Source organism: Danio rerio, chromosome 13, assembly GCF_049306965.1.
Source record: "Danio rerio strain Tuebingen ecotype United States chromosome 13, GRCz12tu, whole genome shotgun sequence".
Taxonomy (NCBI): Eukaryota; Metazoa; Chordata; class Actinopteri; order Cypriniformes; family Danionidae; genus Danio; species Danio rerio.
In genome coordinates this window covers 4503445-4517320 of record NC_133188.1, presented here as the reverse complement: position 1 = coordinate 4517320, position 13876 = coordinate 4503445, and the positions used below count along the sequence as shown (strand labels likewise).

The 13876-nt window shown below is 32.3% G+C and overlaps 1 protein-coding gene across 1 annotated transcript in view; it reads right to left on the bottom strand.

Annotated features, from left to right (window-relative positions):
• Positions 1 to 13876, bottom strand: part of pde10a (phosphodiesterase 10A) — a 114109-nt gene that overhangs the window by 35678 nt on the left and 64555 nt on the right. Inside the window, exons 4-6 of the mRNA NM_201102.2 lie at positions 11502 to 11622; positions 6819 to 6868; positions 2636 to 2776 (exon numbers count right to left, since the gene is read on the bottom strand). Of these exons, the coding sequence (NP_957396.2) occupies positions 2636 to 2776; positions 6819 to 6868; positions 11502 to 11622 (312 nt within the window). The remainder of the gene's footprint in view (positions 1 to 2635; positions 2777 to 6818; positions 6869 to 11501; positions 11623 to 13876) is intronic.

Genomic DNA, 13876 nt, shown 5'->3' with positions numbered 1-13876 from the left:
ATTTATAACACCCTGCCATTTTCTAACTATCAGTGTATTTCTTTCTGACATTGTTATTTTTTTATTACAAAACAGTAAAGAACTGAGCATTTCTGCCTTAAATTACCATATTGGTTAAAATGACTGCATGCATGTCTGATACTTTTCGCTGTGACTTTAAATATGTGTGCATTTTCTTGCCTGGCAACTTCCTGCTAACATAAACAAAACTTTCTGATGGCAAAAACATCAATTTACTTCAGATATCTTTCAAAACAGCATATTCTGTGCTGTTAAATAGCTCCTGTTTGAAAGTGAAAATGAAAGCCAAGACCTTTAAGTGTTTTAGTATCTTAACTACATATTTATAGGCTGTATTACCAAAAAAATAATATACTATATTATATTTAGGGTAATGGTGTCATTAAATATGATGCCAAACATTCAAAGCTTAATTTTAATATCTCAATGATAGCTTTGAATGTAAATATGTTGTGACAATATGGCGTTTTATATAAGAACGGTCAGAATGAGCAGTATGGTAATTCTAATAGTTACAGAATTCTAGTTCCACTGTTAATATAGCCTACTCTCGTGTCTGTGTTAACACAGAATGAAGCGAGTGCACCGATGCCCATTCTGATCAATCACAGATGTTTCTGCTGAGCTCCTGAACACACAGGCATTCAGCTCATGCTGATCTGCTCTCTCATTGGCTGTAGCTCGTCACTACATCTGACCAGACGTGGGGTTGAGTCGGCCGACTGCTCTGGAATATTTAGCATGCTGAATGTTGGATTTCCGTCTGCGAGGTGTCGGCGACGCGTCAGCGAGCCTCGTTGATGCGTTGTTCAGTAGTTCACACATAAAGAGCGGCGAGCGCCGAGCACCCGCAGATTTCTTCCCGATCACAGTCCGATCTGTCGGCGAGCTCGTTAACTTCCAAATCGGGCTCAAATCAGGCTTAAAATCCTTTAGTGTGAACTAGGCATAAGAGTCATCAGATGTCCCAAGTTTTCCAGGACAATCACTTATTTCGGTACTAACGCGAGAACTGTCCAGTCAAAGGCAGGCTAACCAAGCTCGTCGTAGAACAACAAACAAAATTCAGTCTTCATCATTGATACACTTGTTCATGTAGTAACAGAAGCTAGGATAGACGGAATCACTGTATGGCTGAAGCGCTGTCTCGGCCACACGGCTGCAGGACTCAAACTGACGCGCCCACACAATCCTTCCATCACACAATATAACCAAGACAGAGTGTGAACAAATCAAATAGCCTACACAAGCAGTTATCAAAATATCCAGTTGCGGAGTGTCTATCACTAGTAAATGCACCCAGTTAAGCTTTACAGTAAGTCTAACTGAACCAGTTAGCAAGCAAACTGTATGAATGTTTACTCTGCCCATTTTATGAAAACGACAGTAATAATAGGGAGCAATGAAATATTGACGCTGAATTTCATTAGACAATATATCTAATGCGAAAAATAAATAAATATAAATGAATAAAATAAACAAGCAAACAAACAAATAAACAAATAAATAAATAAATGAATAAAATAAATAAATAAATAGAAAAATAAATAAATAAATAAAATAAATAAAAAAATAAAATAAAATAAAATAAAATAAAATAAAATAAAATAAAATAAAATAAAATAAAATAAAATAAAATAAAATAAAATAAAATAATGATGCTAGCCTTCTGTAACTCAGAAGACCACAATAAACTATTTTGGATATTAGACGCATGGATATTAAATATATTCTATCATTAGGTATTTATGGTCAACTAAAATTCTAAAGAACCTTTTAAAGGTAATAACTAATAAAAGAAATCAGTTATTAGAAATGAGTAAATAAAATTATTATGTTTAGAAATGTGTTGAACAAATCTTTCTGTTAAACAGAAATGGGAGGAAAATATACAGGGGGGCTAACAATTCTGACTTTAACTATAAATATATAGGCATTTTTACATCATATTAGCTTCTAGCCCTCAGCTGAACAGTCTCTGTCAGTGAATATTCAAGATGACACGAAGCTTAAACGCTCCAGTGTTTGACAAACTGGATCTGGCACGACACACTATTGGTTGCTTCCAGTGTAGACATGGTTAAAGTGTCATCCTGACTTTCACATCCAGTCCATTTATTCAACAAGAATCATTTGTACTGTCAAATGGACCCTTTTCACAAGACTGTTTGTACGTGTTTAACAGGCCATCAGCATCTTAAATCCTTAAACGTTTTAATATTCAAATATTTAGTAAAAACATATGAACATTTACATGCATTTATGTATGTATTATATCATCTTTACATCATATTTAATGAATTATTATGTGAGGTGTTTCTAATGCAGCGTCTATGGGGCAGGACAGTACATTTAACATTATTCTTTCTTCTGGCTGCCGTTATCAGTCTCAAACTACTTTTTCCTTCATCTGAAAGTCTTGATAACACCATCTGTATGTTTTTCTTTTATTATTTCAGCAAATAGGATTGTGAAAAGAATATTTGTTGCACTCTCGCATTTGCTGCGCTGTAAGTTTACCCTACTGTGACGACTTCCGCTACTAAGAAACCCGGAAATGTGAAAAGGGTCCACTGAGCTTTAGTGTAAAAAAGCACAACAGCATGTGTCTCACCCCCATGATGTCCTCTACAAGTAGTGTCTTGCGTGTCTTTGCAACGTGAGCGGCGATGGTGGTCCCAAACGTAATGGGACCAGAGGGGATGAGCCCAGGAAGCCCCTCTTTTGCCCCCGTCGGAGTGAACAAACATAAACTCTGTGACAGGGAAAACAACAAAACTGCATGACGTTAAAAGAAAAACAAAAACATATCTTGACTGGCGGCTGTGGCTGAATATTTTTGTCTATTTTGGGTACTGTAAAAAAGCCTAATCTATATATAAATACAACACCGCCTAAAACATTAAGACACAAAATAAATACATTTAAAAGTAAGACAGGCAAAATAATTACAGCAAAAGTCGATGCATCACTTCATTACTTTCCTTTAGTTTTTTTTTTAATCGAGCAAAACCAAATGAACAGATTGACAGAATACATGAACTACAGTCAGTAAAAATATACACATATACTGTATGAGAAGAAATACTCACACTCATACCCATAATAGGCACATATATATGTATGGTTTTTGAAGAAGTTACATATTATTATTATTAGTAGTAGTAGTAGTAGTAGATACTACAGTACCACTACTACTAATAATGTTGATAATTTAAGTAGTGGGTGTGGGGAAGAGAGTAGTAGTAATAGCTGTATTAATAATAATACTAATAATAATAATACTAATAATAATAATACCATAATAATAATAATAATAATAATAATAATAATAATAATAAAATAGTAATACATTTTTATTGTTATTAAAAGTAATATAACAATAATATTATTATTATTAATAATAATAACAATAACAATAATAATAATAATAATAATAAAGTACAATAAAATGTTATATTAATAATAATAATAATAATAATAACAATATTATTACTATAATTATAATAATCATGAATAATAAAAATAAAATAATAATAATAGTAATCTAAAAAAATAATAATATTATAATAATACTACTATAATAATAATAATAATAATAATAATAATAATAATAATAATAATTAAATATTTGTTTGAAAGTAGCAGAAATAGCTGTAATAATTATAATAATAACAACAACAATAGTATAATTAATAGTAATAATAACAATAATAATAATAATATTATATGTATAATAAATAATAATTATTATATAAATATTATTAATAATAATAATAATAATAATAATATAATAACAAAACAACAACAATAATAATAATAATAATAACAATCATAATAACAATAATAGTAATATAATAATAAAAACAATCATAATAATAAAATAATAAAAAATAGTTAAATAATAATAAACTATTAATAATAGTTTATTAATAATAATAATAAATAATAATAATAATATAAAGCAAAATAATAATAATTATAATCATAATAACAATAATACTATTTATTCATTCAATTGTGCTACCCACTGCACCACTGGGATTCCTACAATAACACTAATATATTATTATTATTATTATTATTAACTGTAAGTTGATAAGTTGGCTACCCCTGATTAATAAAGGGACTAAACTGAAAAGAAAATGAATGAATGGATAAATGAATAAATGAATGAAGGAAGGAATGAATGAATGAATGAACGAATAAGACAGATTACGCCAAAGAGAAGCCTTTTCACAAACTGCATTATCTGTTATCTGATTGGTCAAAATACAGGCCATCAAAGGGAAAAAGTAAAGGGATGAAGAGGAAATGAACATAGCAGGGGTCTCAAGTGTTTTAATGCTATAGAAATACCAAGCCATTTAGAGACAAACAGAAGATGTAGACGAGCACTGGAAGCTTTGCAGTCTCTTGGCTGAGTTTATGTTTCTCATGATCTTTAGACCTCTGATGCTTCACCGCTCAGACATCGGTTTTAGCTGACAAAATATAGATTGTTGCTAGTTTCATTGAAGCATCTGGGCTTTTTTCTTAAAGAATCTAAAGAATGAATGAGTTCACTAGCAGTCATAAACTATTTCCATTATTTATTTTTCTAAACATTCACGTCTAGATTATTATAAACTGTGGAATGTTGAAGTGATAATAAAGAATATTATTTGTGTTGTTGTGAAGGAATGTGTTTTATGAGAATGTATTTTCTGTTTGAGAAAACCTAGAACCTAGTAACTGACTTATTGACCATTTTTTATAAACATTTTTATTTAAATCATTTATGATTTATATATTTTTAAACTTTATATGCAAAAGATGAATCACATATCTGTATGTTAATATGCATTTATGGCATCTAAAATAAAAATAAATAGATAAATAAATAAATAGAAATAAATAAATAAATAAATAAATAAATAAATAAATAAATAAATAAATAAATAAATAAATAAATAAATAAATAAATTCCACGTGTCTTTGTAAAGAACATATCTGTCTAAAACAAATGGTAATAGAAATTTGTTCATTCATTTTCCTTTAGCTTAGTCCCTTTATTCATCAAGGGTAAACTTGATGGGGGGTTTACAAACTGAAGACCAGAATGCACTCTCGTTCATTTTTGAGGGGCCCTTTTTATCCAACATGTTGAGCCCTATCTGTACACGTGCCTGCAGCGGATGCCCTTCCAGCTGCAAACCAGTACTGGGAAAGGTATTAGAAAGTAAAAATGTAAATAAAAGAGTAAGATGCATATATAATACTATTTATATTATAATATTAATTAATAATATAATATTAATATTTGTTAAAAAAGTAATCATAATTTATTTAAATCCTTCATGACTTTTATTTCCAAAACTTCATACTTATAAGACTAATCACATATTATCAAATCAAATCACTTTTACTGTCACATCATCAGCAGCGTGTGATATGATGATTGAAAAGCTTAGGTGCTGGCTCCAGACAGTGCAAAATACAGACAGTGCAAATACAACAGCATACTTTTCATTAAAAAAAAGTAATAAAATAATAATAACAGGACAATGTAAATTGTCAGTGATATGTACAATGAATGGGTGTACCCATAGTTGGAGGCAGTAATGTTTTAAGTATGGATTGGTTAAAGTGCAGTGCATGCTACATATTGATGGTGTGCAGTGAGGGGTATGGAAGAGTCTGTGTGGGGTGTGTTAAGTGTTCACACACCCCATACATGTTATTATGTTTGGATGCATTTATGGCACCTAAAATAAATAAATAAATAAATAAATAAATAAATAAATAAATAAATAATTTTCTTGTATCAAGAACAGATCTGTCTAAAACAAACAGAAATTTACATATGTAAATAAAAGAGTAATAAATAAATGCAACACTCTTTAGATTAGAATATTTTATAATATAATATTAATATTTGTTAAAAAGAATTTACCATAATTTATTTAAACCATTTAAGTTTAAGTTTAAATTTTAAATGTATTTATTTTTAATTTTCAAAATGTTATATCTATAAGATTAATCACATATCATTATGTTATTACGCAATTATGGCACCTAAAATAAAAAATTTAATGAAATTAAATTAACAAAAAAATTAAAATAAAAATAAAAATAAATAAATTCCACGTTTCTATGTCAAGAACAGATTTGTCAAAAATGAATTAGAAATACAAAAAAAATATAAAAATAATATTATAAAAAATAATAACACTTATATTATAATATTAATTTATAATATATTAGTATTTGTTAAAAAATAATTTATGATTTTTATTTTCAAAACTTCATATTTTAAAGATTAAGCACATATCATTATGTTATTTTGCATTTGTGGCACCTAAAATAATAATAATAAAAAATAAATAAATAAATAATAATAATAATATTAATAATAATAATAATAATAATAATAATAATAATAATATATTAATTCCACTTCTATGCCAAGACCAGATATGTCTAAAACAAATGGCAAAAATAATGTTTATAAAAAAAAATGAAAACAAATATAGTAACGTTTAAAAAAAATCTAAAACAAATAAATAATGTCTATGTTTTTAAATTGAGTTACACATAAAAAAAAACTCTAACCTTGACCTGTACAATGTATTTTTGGCTATTGCTAAAAATATAGCTGTACATAATAAGATTTTGTCATTTAGGGTCACATACACTACACCATCTCTGTATAATATATTTTAAAAATGTAATTAAACAAATAAATGAATAAATGTACTAAAGAAATAATAATAATAATAAATTGTTTCAAGAAAATACGTATTAAAAACACTTACATTGTTGCATTCTCCAAGGAAGTAAAGTGCAAATCCGTCAGCTTTAGTGGCTGTGGAAAAACAACAAAAAACAAAATGAAAACATGTCGAGTGCCTCAGGCAGATGCATCATCAAAATGTAAAGATCCTGAAAAAAAAAAATTCCTGAACACATGAAGCCGTTTTGCATCACTTTCATGACATTTCGAGGAAAATCATAAAGAGCAAAGTGATAATACACATGGCTAATGTGTTTCACAGACTTTCTTGCTTTTGAAGAAGACTTGAGTATCCCGAAGGACTGACAGAATGTCAAGCAAAAATAAAGAGAAAAGGATCAGAAAATATGAAGGGAGTTGAATGAGTAAATGAGTTTAAACTGGAGTCAGAAATTAAATAAGACTTGGAGCAAAATGACTAATAAAAGCTATTCAAATTTCCCAGATATTTTCAACATGAAAGTAAATAGGTACAGTAAGTATTGTGTATTTACATAGGGCATTTATCATGCATGGCCACACACACACACACACACAAAGAGCTTCACAATCATGAGGGTGGGGGATCTTCCCACTCCACCACCAGTGTGCAGCATCTAGTTGGATGATGCGACAGCAGCCACAGGACAACGGTGCCAGTGTGCTCACCACACACCAGCTGGATGGGGATGAGTGAGAGGCCATGATGGGTAAGACACCGAAGTTATATTTTATTTACTGTGAGAATTAGTTTGACTAATTTACTATTTTAAGTGTCTGATACAAATGAACATATTATTTGGTAACATGTTACATTTCACATGTGCATTATTTTACAACAGAAATCCATGTTAAGAAAGAAAGAAAGAAAGAAAGAAAGAAAGAAAGAAAGAAAGAAAGAAAGAAAGAAAGAAAGAAAGAAAGAAAGAAAGAAAAGAAAGAAAGAAAGAAAGAAAGAAAGAAAGAAAGAAAGAAAGAAAGAAAGAAAGAAAGAAAGAAAGAAAGAAAGAAAAATATAAAGTCCCGTAGTGGGAAGCACAATCGCCTTACAGCTACAAGGTCGCTGGTTCGAACCTCTCCGGGTGCTCCGGCTTTCCCCACAGTCCAAGACATGTGGTACAGGTGAACTGATTAAGCTAAATTGGCCTAAGTGTATGTGAAGTGTGTGCAAGTGCGTATGGGTGTTTCCCAGTGTTGGGTTGAAGCTGAAAGGGCATCCGCTGCGTAAAACATGTGCTGAATAAATTGGCGGTTCATTCCTGCTGTGGCGACCTCTGATTATTAAAGAGACTAACCCAAAAAGAAAATGAATTAATAAATGAATGAACAAATAAATATAAATAAATAAATAAACAATTAATTAACAATTATTATTAATTAGTTAAATAATAAAGTAAAATAAATATAAAATTATATAAATAATAAATAAATAAATAAAGTACAATAAATAAATAAATAAAATATAAATAGTTAAACAAATATAAATTATATAAATAAATAAATAAATAAATAAATACACAAGTACATAAAGTAAAATAAATATAAATTTATATAAATGAATTACGAACATTTAAAGTAAAATAAATAAAGTAAAATAAATATAAATATAAATAAAGTAAAATAAATTCATAAAAACAAAAGTGATTTCTTTTATTCCATGTGAAAACACAATTATTTATATATTTCCCAGCATGTAGGTTTACTATCAGGGTCACAGTAAAACCCTTTGACAATTAACTCCATAATAAACCATGCACTGTTGTTTTTGCTTTTGAGTTGAGTTACAGTTCAAACACATAAAACAGTACCACACACTGCTGAAGCCTTCCACACAAAAGGACAAGCTCTGCTCTGCACAGTGTGTGTGTGTGTGTGTGTGTGTGTGTGTGTAGTGTGTGTGTGTAGTGTGTGTGTGTGTGTGAGCGGAGCAGGGGGACGCTCTGAATCCCAGCAGCCAGCAGATGAAGCGTGGGTGGATGAGAAGTGACAGGCTGTGCGCTGCTCCATCAGTGTGTGTGTGTGTGTGTGTGTGTGTGTGTGTGTGTGTGTGTGTGTGTGTGTGTGTGTGTGTGTGTGTGGTGAGAGAGAGAGAAGGGGAACACCCGTACTTAGACATTATAACCTGGATTCACCTCCATCTGTAAGGCAGCTGCTGTCTTTGCACATTTAAGCTTTACACAGCAGCATGTGTTCATGCAAAGAGTGCAAGCAACCCTAAACAAAACCCGTTTTGATCCAGATGACTAATAATACAATTCGATCAGATCACTAATCATACACTACCTGACAAAAGTCTTGTCGCCTATTCAAGTTTTAGGAATAACAAATAATAAGTTGGCTTATATGAAAGGCAAAGGCCTCTAGATTACGCTTATTTTACCAAAATAAAATATGATCATGCCTTGATTTTGAATGATTTAATTAGGACAGTAAGGTCTGACTTTGCTTAGGCAAAAGTCTTGTCATTTAACAGAAATAATGTCCAGTATAGAATATAAAGTCCTGCTGCAGTGGAAACAGAATGAATATTGTGTCTGACTCCATCATGAGCTTGGAGGACTGCATCAATACATCTCTGACATGACTCAAATCACTGATTAATAAAGTCATCTGGAATGACAAAGAAAGAGTTCATGCAGGACTCCCAGAGCTCATCAAGATTCTTCTTCAGTGCTTTCTTCATCTTACCCCAGACATGCTCAACAATGTTCACCTCTGGTGACTGGGCTGGCCAATCCTGGAGCAGCTTGACCTTCTTTGCTTGCAGAAACTTTGATGTGGAGGCTGAAGTATGAGAAGGAGCGCTATCCTGCTGAAGAGTTTACCCTCTCCTGTGGTTTGTAATGTAATGAGCAGCTGTTGATGGCTGTTGATGTTGATCATCCACTCTGCAGATCTCTCGCACGCCCCCATACTGAATGTAACCCCAAACCATGATTTTTCCTTCACCAAACTTGACTGATTTCTGTGAAAATCTTGGGTCCATGTAGGTTCCAGTAGGTCTTCTGCAGTTTTTGTGATGATTGGGATGAGGTTCAACAGTTGATTTATCAGAAAAATTTCCTTCTGCGACTTTTCCAAATGATCAACGAGAAGTTAAGTTGTTGCTCTTAAAACTGGGATCCACAACAAAACTTATATCAGGTAGTGTATAGTACTAAATTGTTGAGCAACAGTCTGCAAATACAACACCAACATATTTTAATATATAATATACAGCTCTTAGAAAATGGCAATTTTCTGTTTCACTGGATTTTTAATTTGTTGAGTAAAAAATAAATAAATAAAATTCTGTACACTACTGAAGACATTTAATTAATTCATTCATTCATTTTACTTTGGCATAGTCCCTTTATTCATCAGGGGTCTCCACAGCAGAATAAACCACCAACTTATCCAGCATTTGTTTTACACAGCGGATGCCCTTCAAACCACAACCCAGTACTGGGAAACACCCATACATTCACATTCACACACACACTATGGCCGATTTAGTTTATTCAATTCACCTATAGCGCATGTGTTTGGACTGTGAGGGAAACCGGAGCACCCAGAGGAAACCCACACCAACACGGGGAGAACAAACAACGAGCAACCTTCTTACTGTAAGGCGACAGTGCTAACCACTGAGCCTACATGCCGCCCTTACTAAAGATATTTCTTTCATTCATTCATTCATTTGCTTTTCGGCTTAGTCCCTTTACTAATCCGGGGTCGCCACAGTGGAATGAACCGCCAACTTATCCAGCATGTTTTTACACAGCGGATGCCCTTCCAGCCGCAATTCATCTCCAGGAAATAAAGATATTTCTTCTTAGTAAAAAATAAGAAGTAATTTAAAGTTTTTTCACCAACACAAAACCAATTCAGAAGGAATATGAAATCAATATTTTGTGGAATAACCCTGATTTTCGAACACAATAAATGAAAACATTTGTTATTATTATCGAATGTCATTAAAAATGCTCTAAATCAGTGGTTCTCAAACTTTTTTCATCAAGTACCACCTTCAAAAAAAAGTCTCTCCAAGTACCAACAAAATGAGCAGTATTGAAATACAGTAGCGTAGTAGGCCCAGTAAAGCAGCTAAAACTCTGCACAGTTAAAAAAACGTGGCAGATTACCTCAGAAATATAGGTTATATGTCACATATGGCATATTATATACATAATTTTTGATAAATTTTGAAATATATGTAGCATGTACATGACATATTTCCTTCCTCCGCGTACCACTATTGGGAAGCCCGCGTACCACTAGTGGTACACGTACCACAGTTTGAGAACCACTGCTCTAAATGACAATATAAAATATAGTATTTTTCTCAAATCAATGCCTAATAGACCCTGTAAATTTGTAAACCCTGTATTTTCCTAAACCTTTCAATAGTACAGTTCCCACAAAAAAATACAATGGGACTCTGAGCATCTGAAAATCTATTTACATGCATTTCTTTTCAATTTAATTTTTGAGCACATTTCTATTAAATGAAAGTTACCTCTGCAAAATTGTTCAAAAATTCTTGTATTATGCCTATTTGAGAATTGTCAAGTTGCCTTCTAATATATTACCATACATATCATTGTTTAATAATATTAATAAGAAATGTACTTGAGTAATTCAGTGAATGGCTGAACTACCTCTCATCCGAAGTGTGCGTTTTTGTGCATATGTGTTTGTGCATAAGTGTTAGTGTGTGTTTTGTGTGTGACAGAAAGGCTCTGACCTGTTTTAATGATGTTGCACAACTCATAGAGCAGTAGTTTGTTGTCTCCTCCAGTGTCCAGCCGCTGCTCCATGTAGCTGTTGAGCTCATAAACGACGCTCTGCATATTTGTGTCCTGGTACTGCTGGACACAACAAACACACACATACACATGCACATGTGCTGTACACAATAAACACACTTCTGACATGCACTGTACATTACTGCTTGAACATTCTGAAATACATTTTGGTTGACGATCATATTTTCAATATCAGCTTTTTGAAATAAATATTTTAGCCACAAATTGTTTACCATAAGTAGATGTTTGAGGCTGAACATACACTAGTTGAAAGGGATAGTTCACCCAAAAATGTACTCACTATTTACTCTATTGATCTTACTTTATGTAAGTGGTTTCAAACCATTATGAGCTTCTTTTTTTCTGTTGAACACAAAAGTAGATAGTTTGAAGAATGCTGACAACTGTAACCATTCATCATTCATTTTTCCTTTGGATTAGTCCCTTATCAGGGGTCGCCACAGTGGAAGGAACCATAAACTATTCCAGCATATGTTTTACACAGTGTATTTCCTTCCAGCTGCAACCCAGAACTGGGAAACACCCATACATTTACATAGACTATGGCCAATTTAGCTTATTCAATTTACCTTTACAACATGTCTTTAGACTGTTGTGGAACCCACACCAACATGGGCAGAACAGGCAAACTCCACACAGAAATGGCAATTGGCTCAGCCGGGACTCGAACCAGTGAGCTTTCTGGCTGTGAGGTGACGGTGCTAACCACTGAGCCACCATGTCACCACTATTGACTTCCATAGTAGAAAAAACAAATGCTGTTGACAGGGGTGCCGCTGGCTGGCACAAGCCATATTACAACATTCTGATGGTGCCGTGAACGAAAGTGAAGATCGGGGTAGGGAGTTGCTGACCAAAGTTGTAAGAAGGAGGGAGAGGGGTTGACATTGAAGGGGCCCTAATAGTAACTCTGGAGGCCCCAAAATGGCGAGGACCCTTGGAATCATCCTAACTTTCACCCCCTAGCAGCACCCCTGACTTTGGAAGTCTATGGTTACAGGTTTTATTTTTCAAAATATTATGTTGTATCACTTCTTTTGTGTTTAATTAAAAAAAGAAATGCAAATAACTTTGAAACAAGTAAAAAGTGAGTAAATATTAACCAAATGTTCAGGTTTGGGTGAACTATCCCTTTAATTAGTGACACTTAGACTGCATTTTAAAACTCTTTTTTTGAATGTGGCAACATACTACAGCACTCTATTATGTTTCTATGAATACATCTCTGACAGAAGCTCCTCCCTTATAAGGCAATCACGGTTTGCATAGATAATAAGCCAAAGCAGACATCATCCATTGCAACAAGGTTGACCCCACCCTTACTTTTAGCTAAACTCTCCTCTCTTTTTCCTATGAAAAGTTTGTTTTGGCAACTTTGTGAATAGATTTTTAGAGAAAACTGTTACTGTGTTTTAGGTTTACAGCTTTTAGTGTTAAGATGACATGTTTTGGGAATACAGGCCCCATCCTAGGTCAATATGAATGTACAGTCAAAGTTAAAATGATAATTTTTTCCCCGCCCAATATTTCCCAAATGATGTTTAGCAAAGCAAGGAATTTTTCACAGTATTCCCAATAACATATATTCTTCTGGAGAAAGTCTTATTTGTTTTATTTCAGCTTAAATAAAAGCAGTTTTTATATTGTTTTAAACACATTTTAATATTATTAGCCCCCTTAAAGGGCACCTATGATGAAAATCAAAGTAAGCTGTTTGGACAGAACTATGTGCAGGTATAGTGCGTCTACAGCAGAAGTCGGGAACCTTTTTTCAAAAAAGAGCCATTTCTGATTTTTTTTTAGCAAATACTTTTTTTTAAGAGCCATTCGGATGCATGTTTATCTCAAAATGCCTCTTTTAAAAAATGCATCTGCTACTGAATTACTACTGTAAATATTACAGGTTTAAACAAAACCTTAATGTATGTCCATACACAACTTAAAAAACAAATATAAAGCATCACATGTTGAGCAAGTCCATGAACGGAGAAAGAACATCCTATTATTGTTAACAGAGTTCTTTCAATTTGCTGTAAAAAAAAATAAAATAAATTAAAAAAAAGGACAATAAAGAGGGAATTATAATTGTATTTTCGATAGGAAACTGATTTCTAGTGACGGTTATTATATTTTGAACAGTAAAATATTATTGAAGGAAGACAGCTGGAGAGGGGTTGTTGCTAGTTAATGAGAATTATTTATATTATTTACAAAATTGTATTCATGTTATTTAATAAATGTCCACCTCCACCCCAACCCTAAACCCAACCGTCACAGCACAGTAAAAACAGGG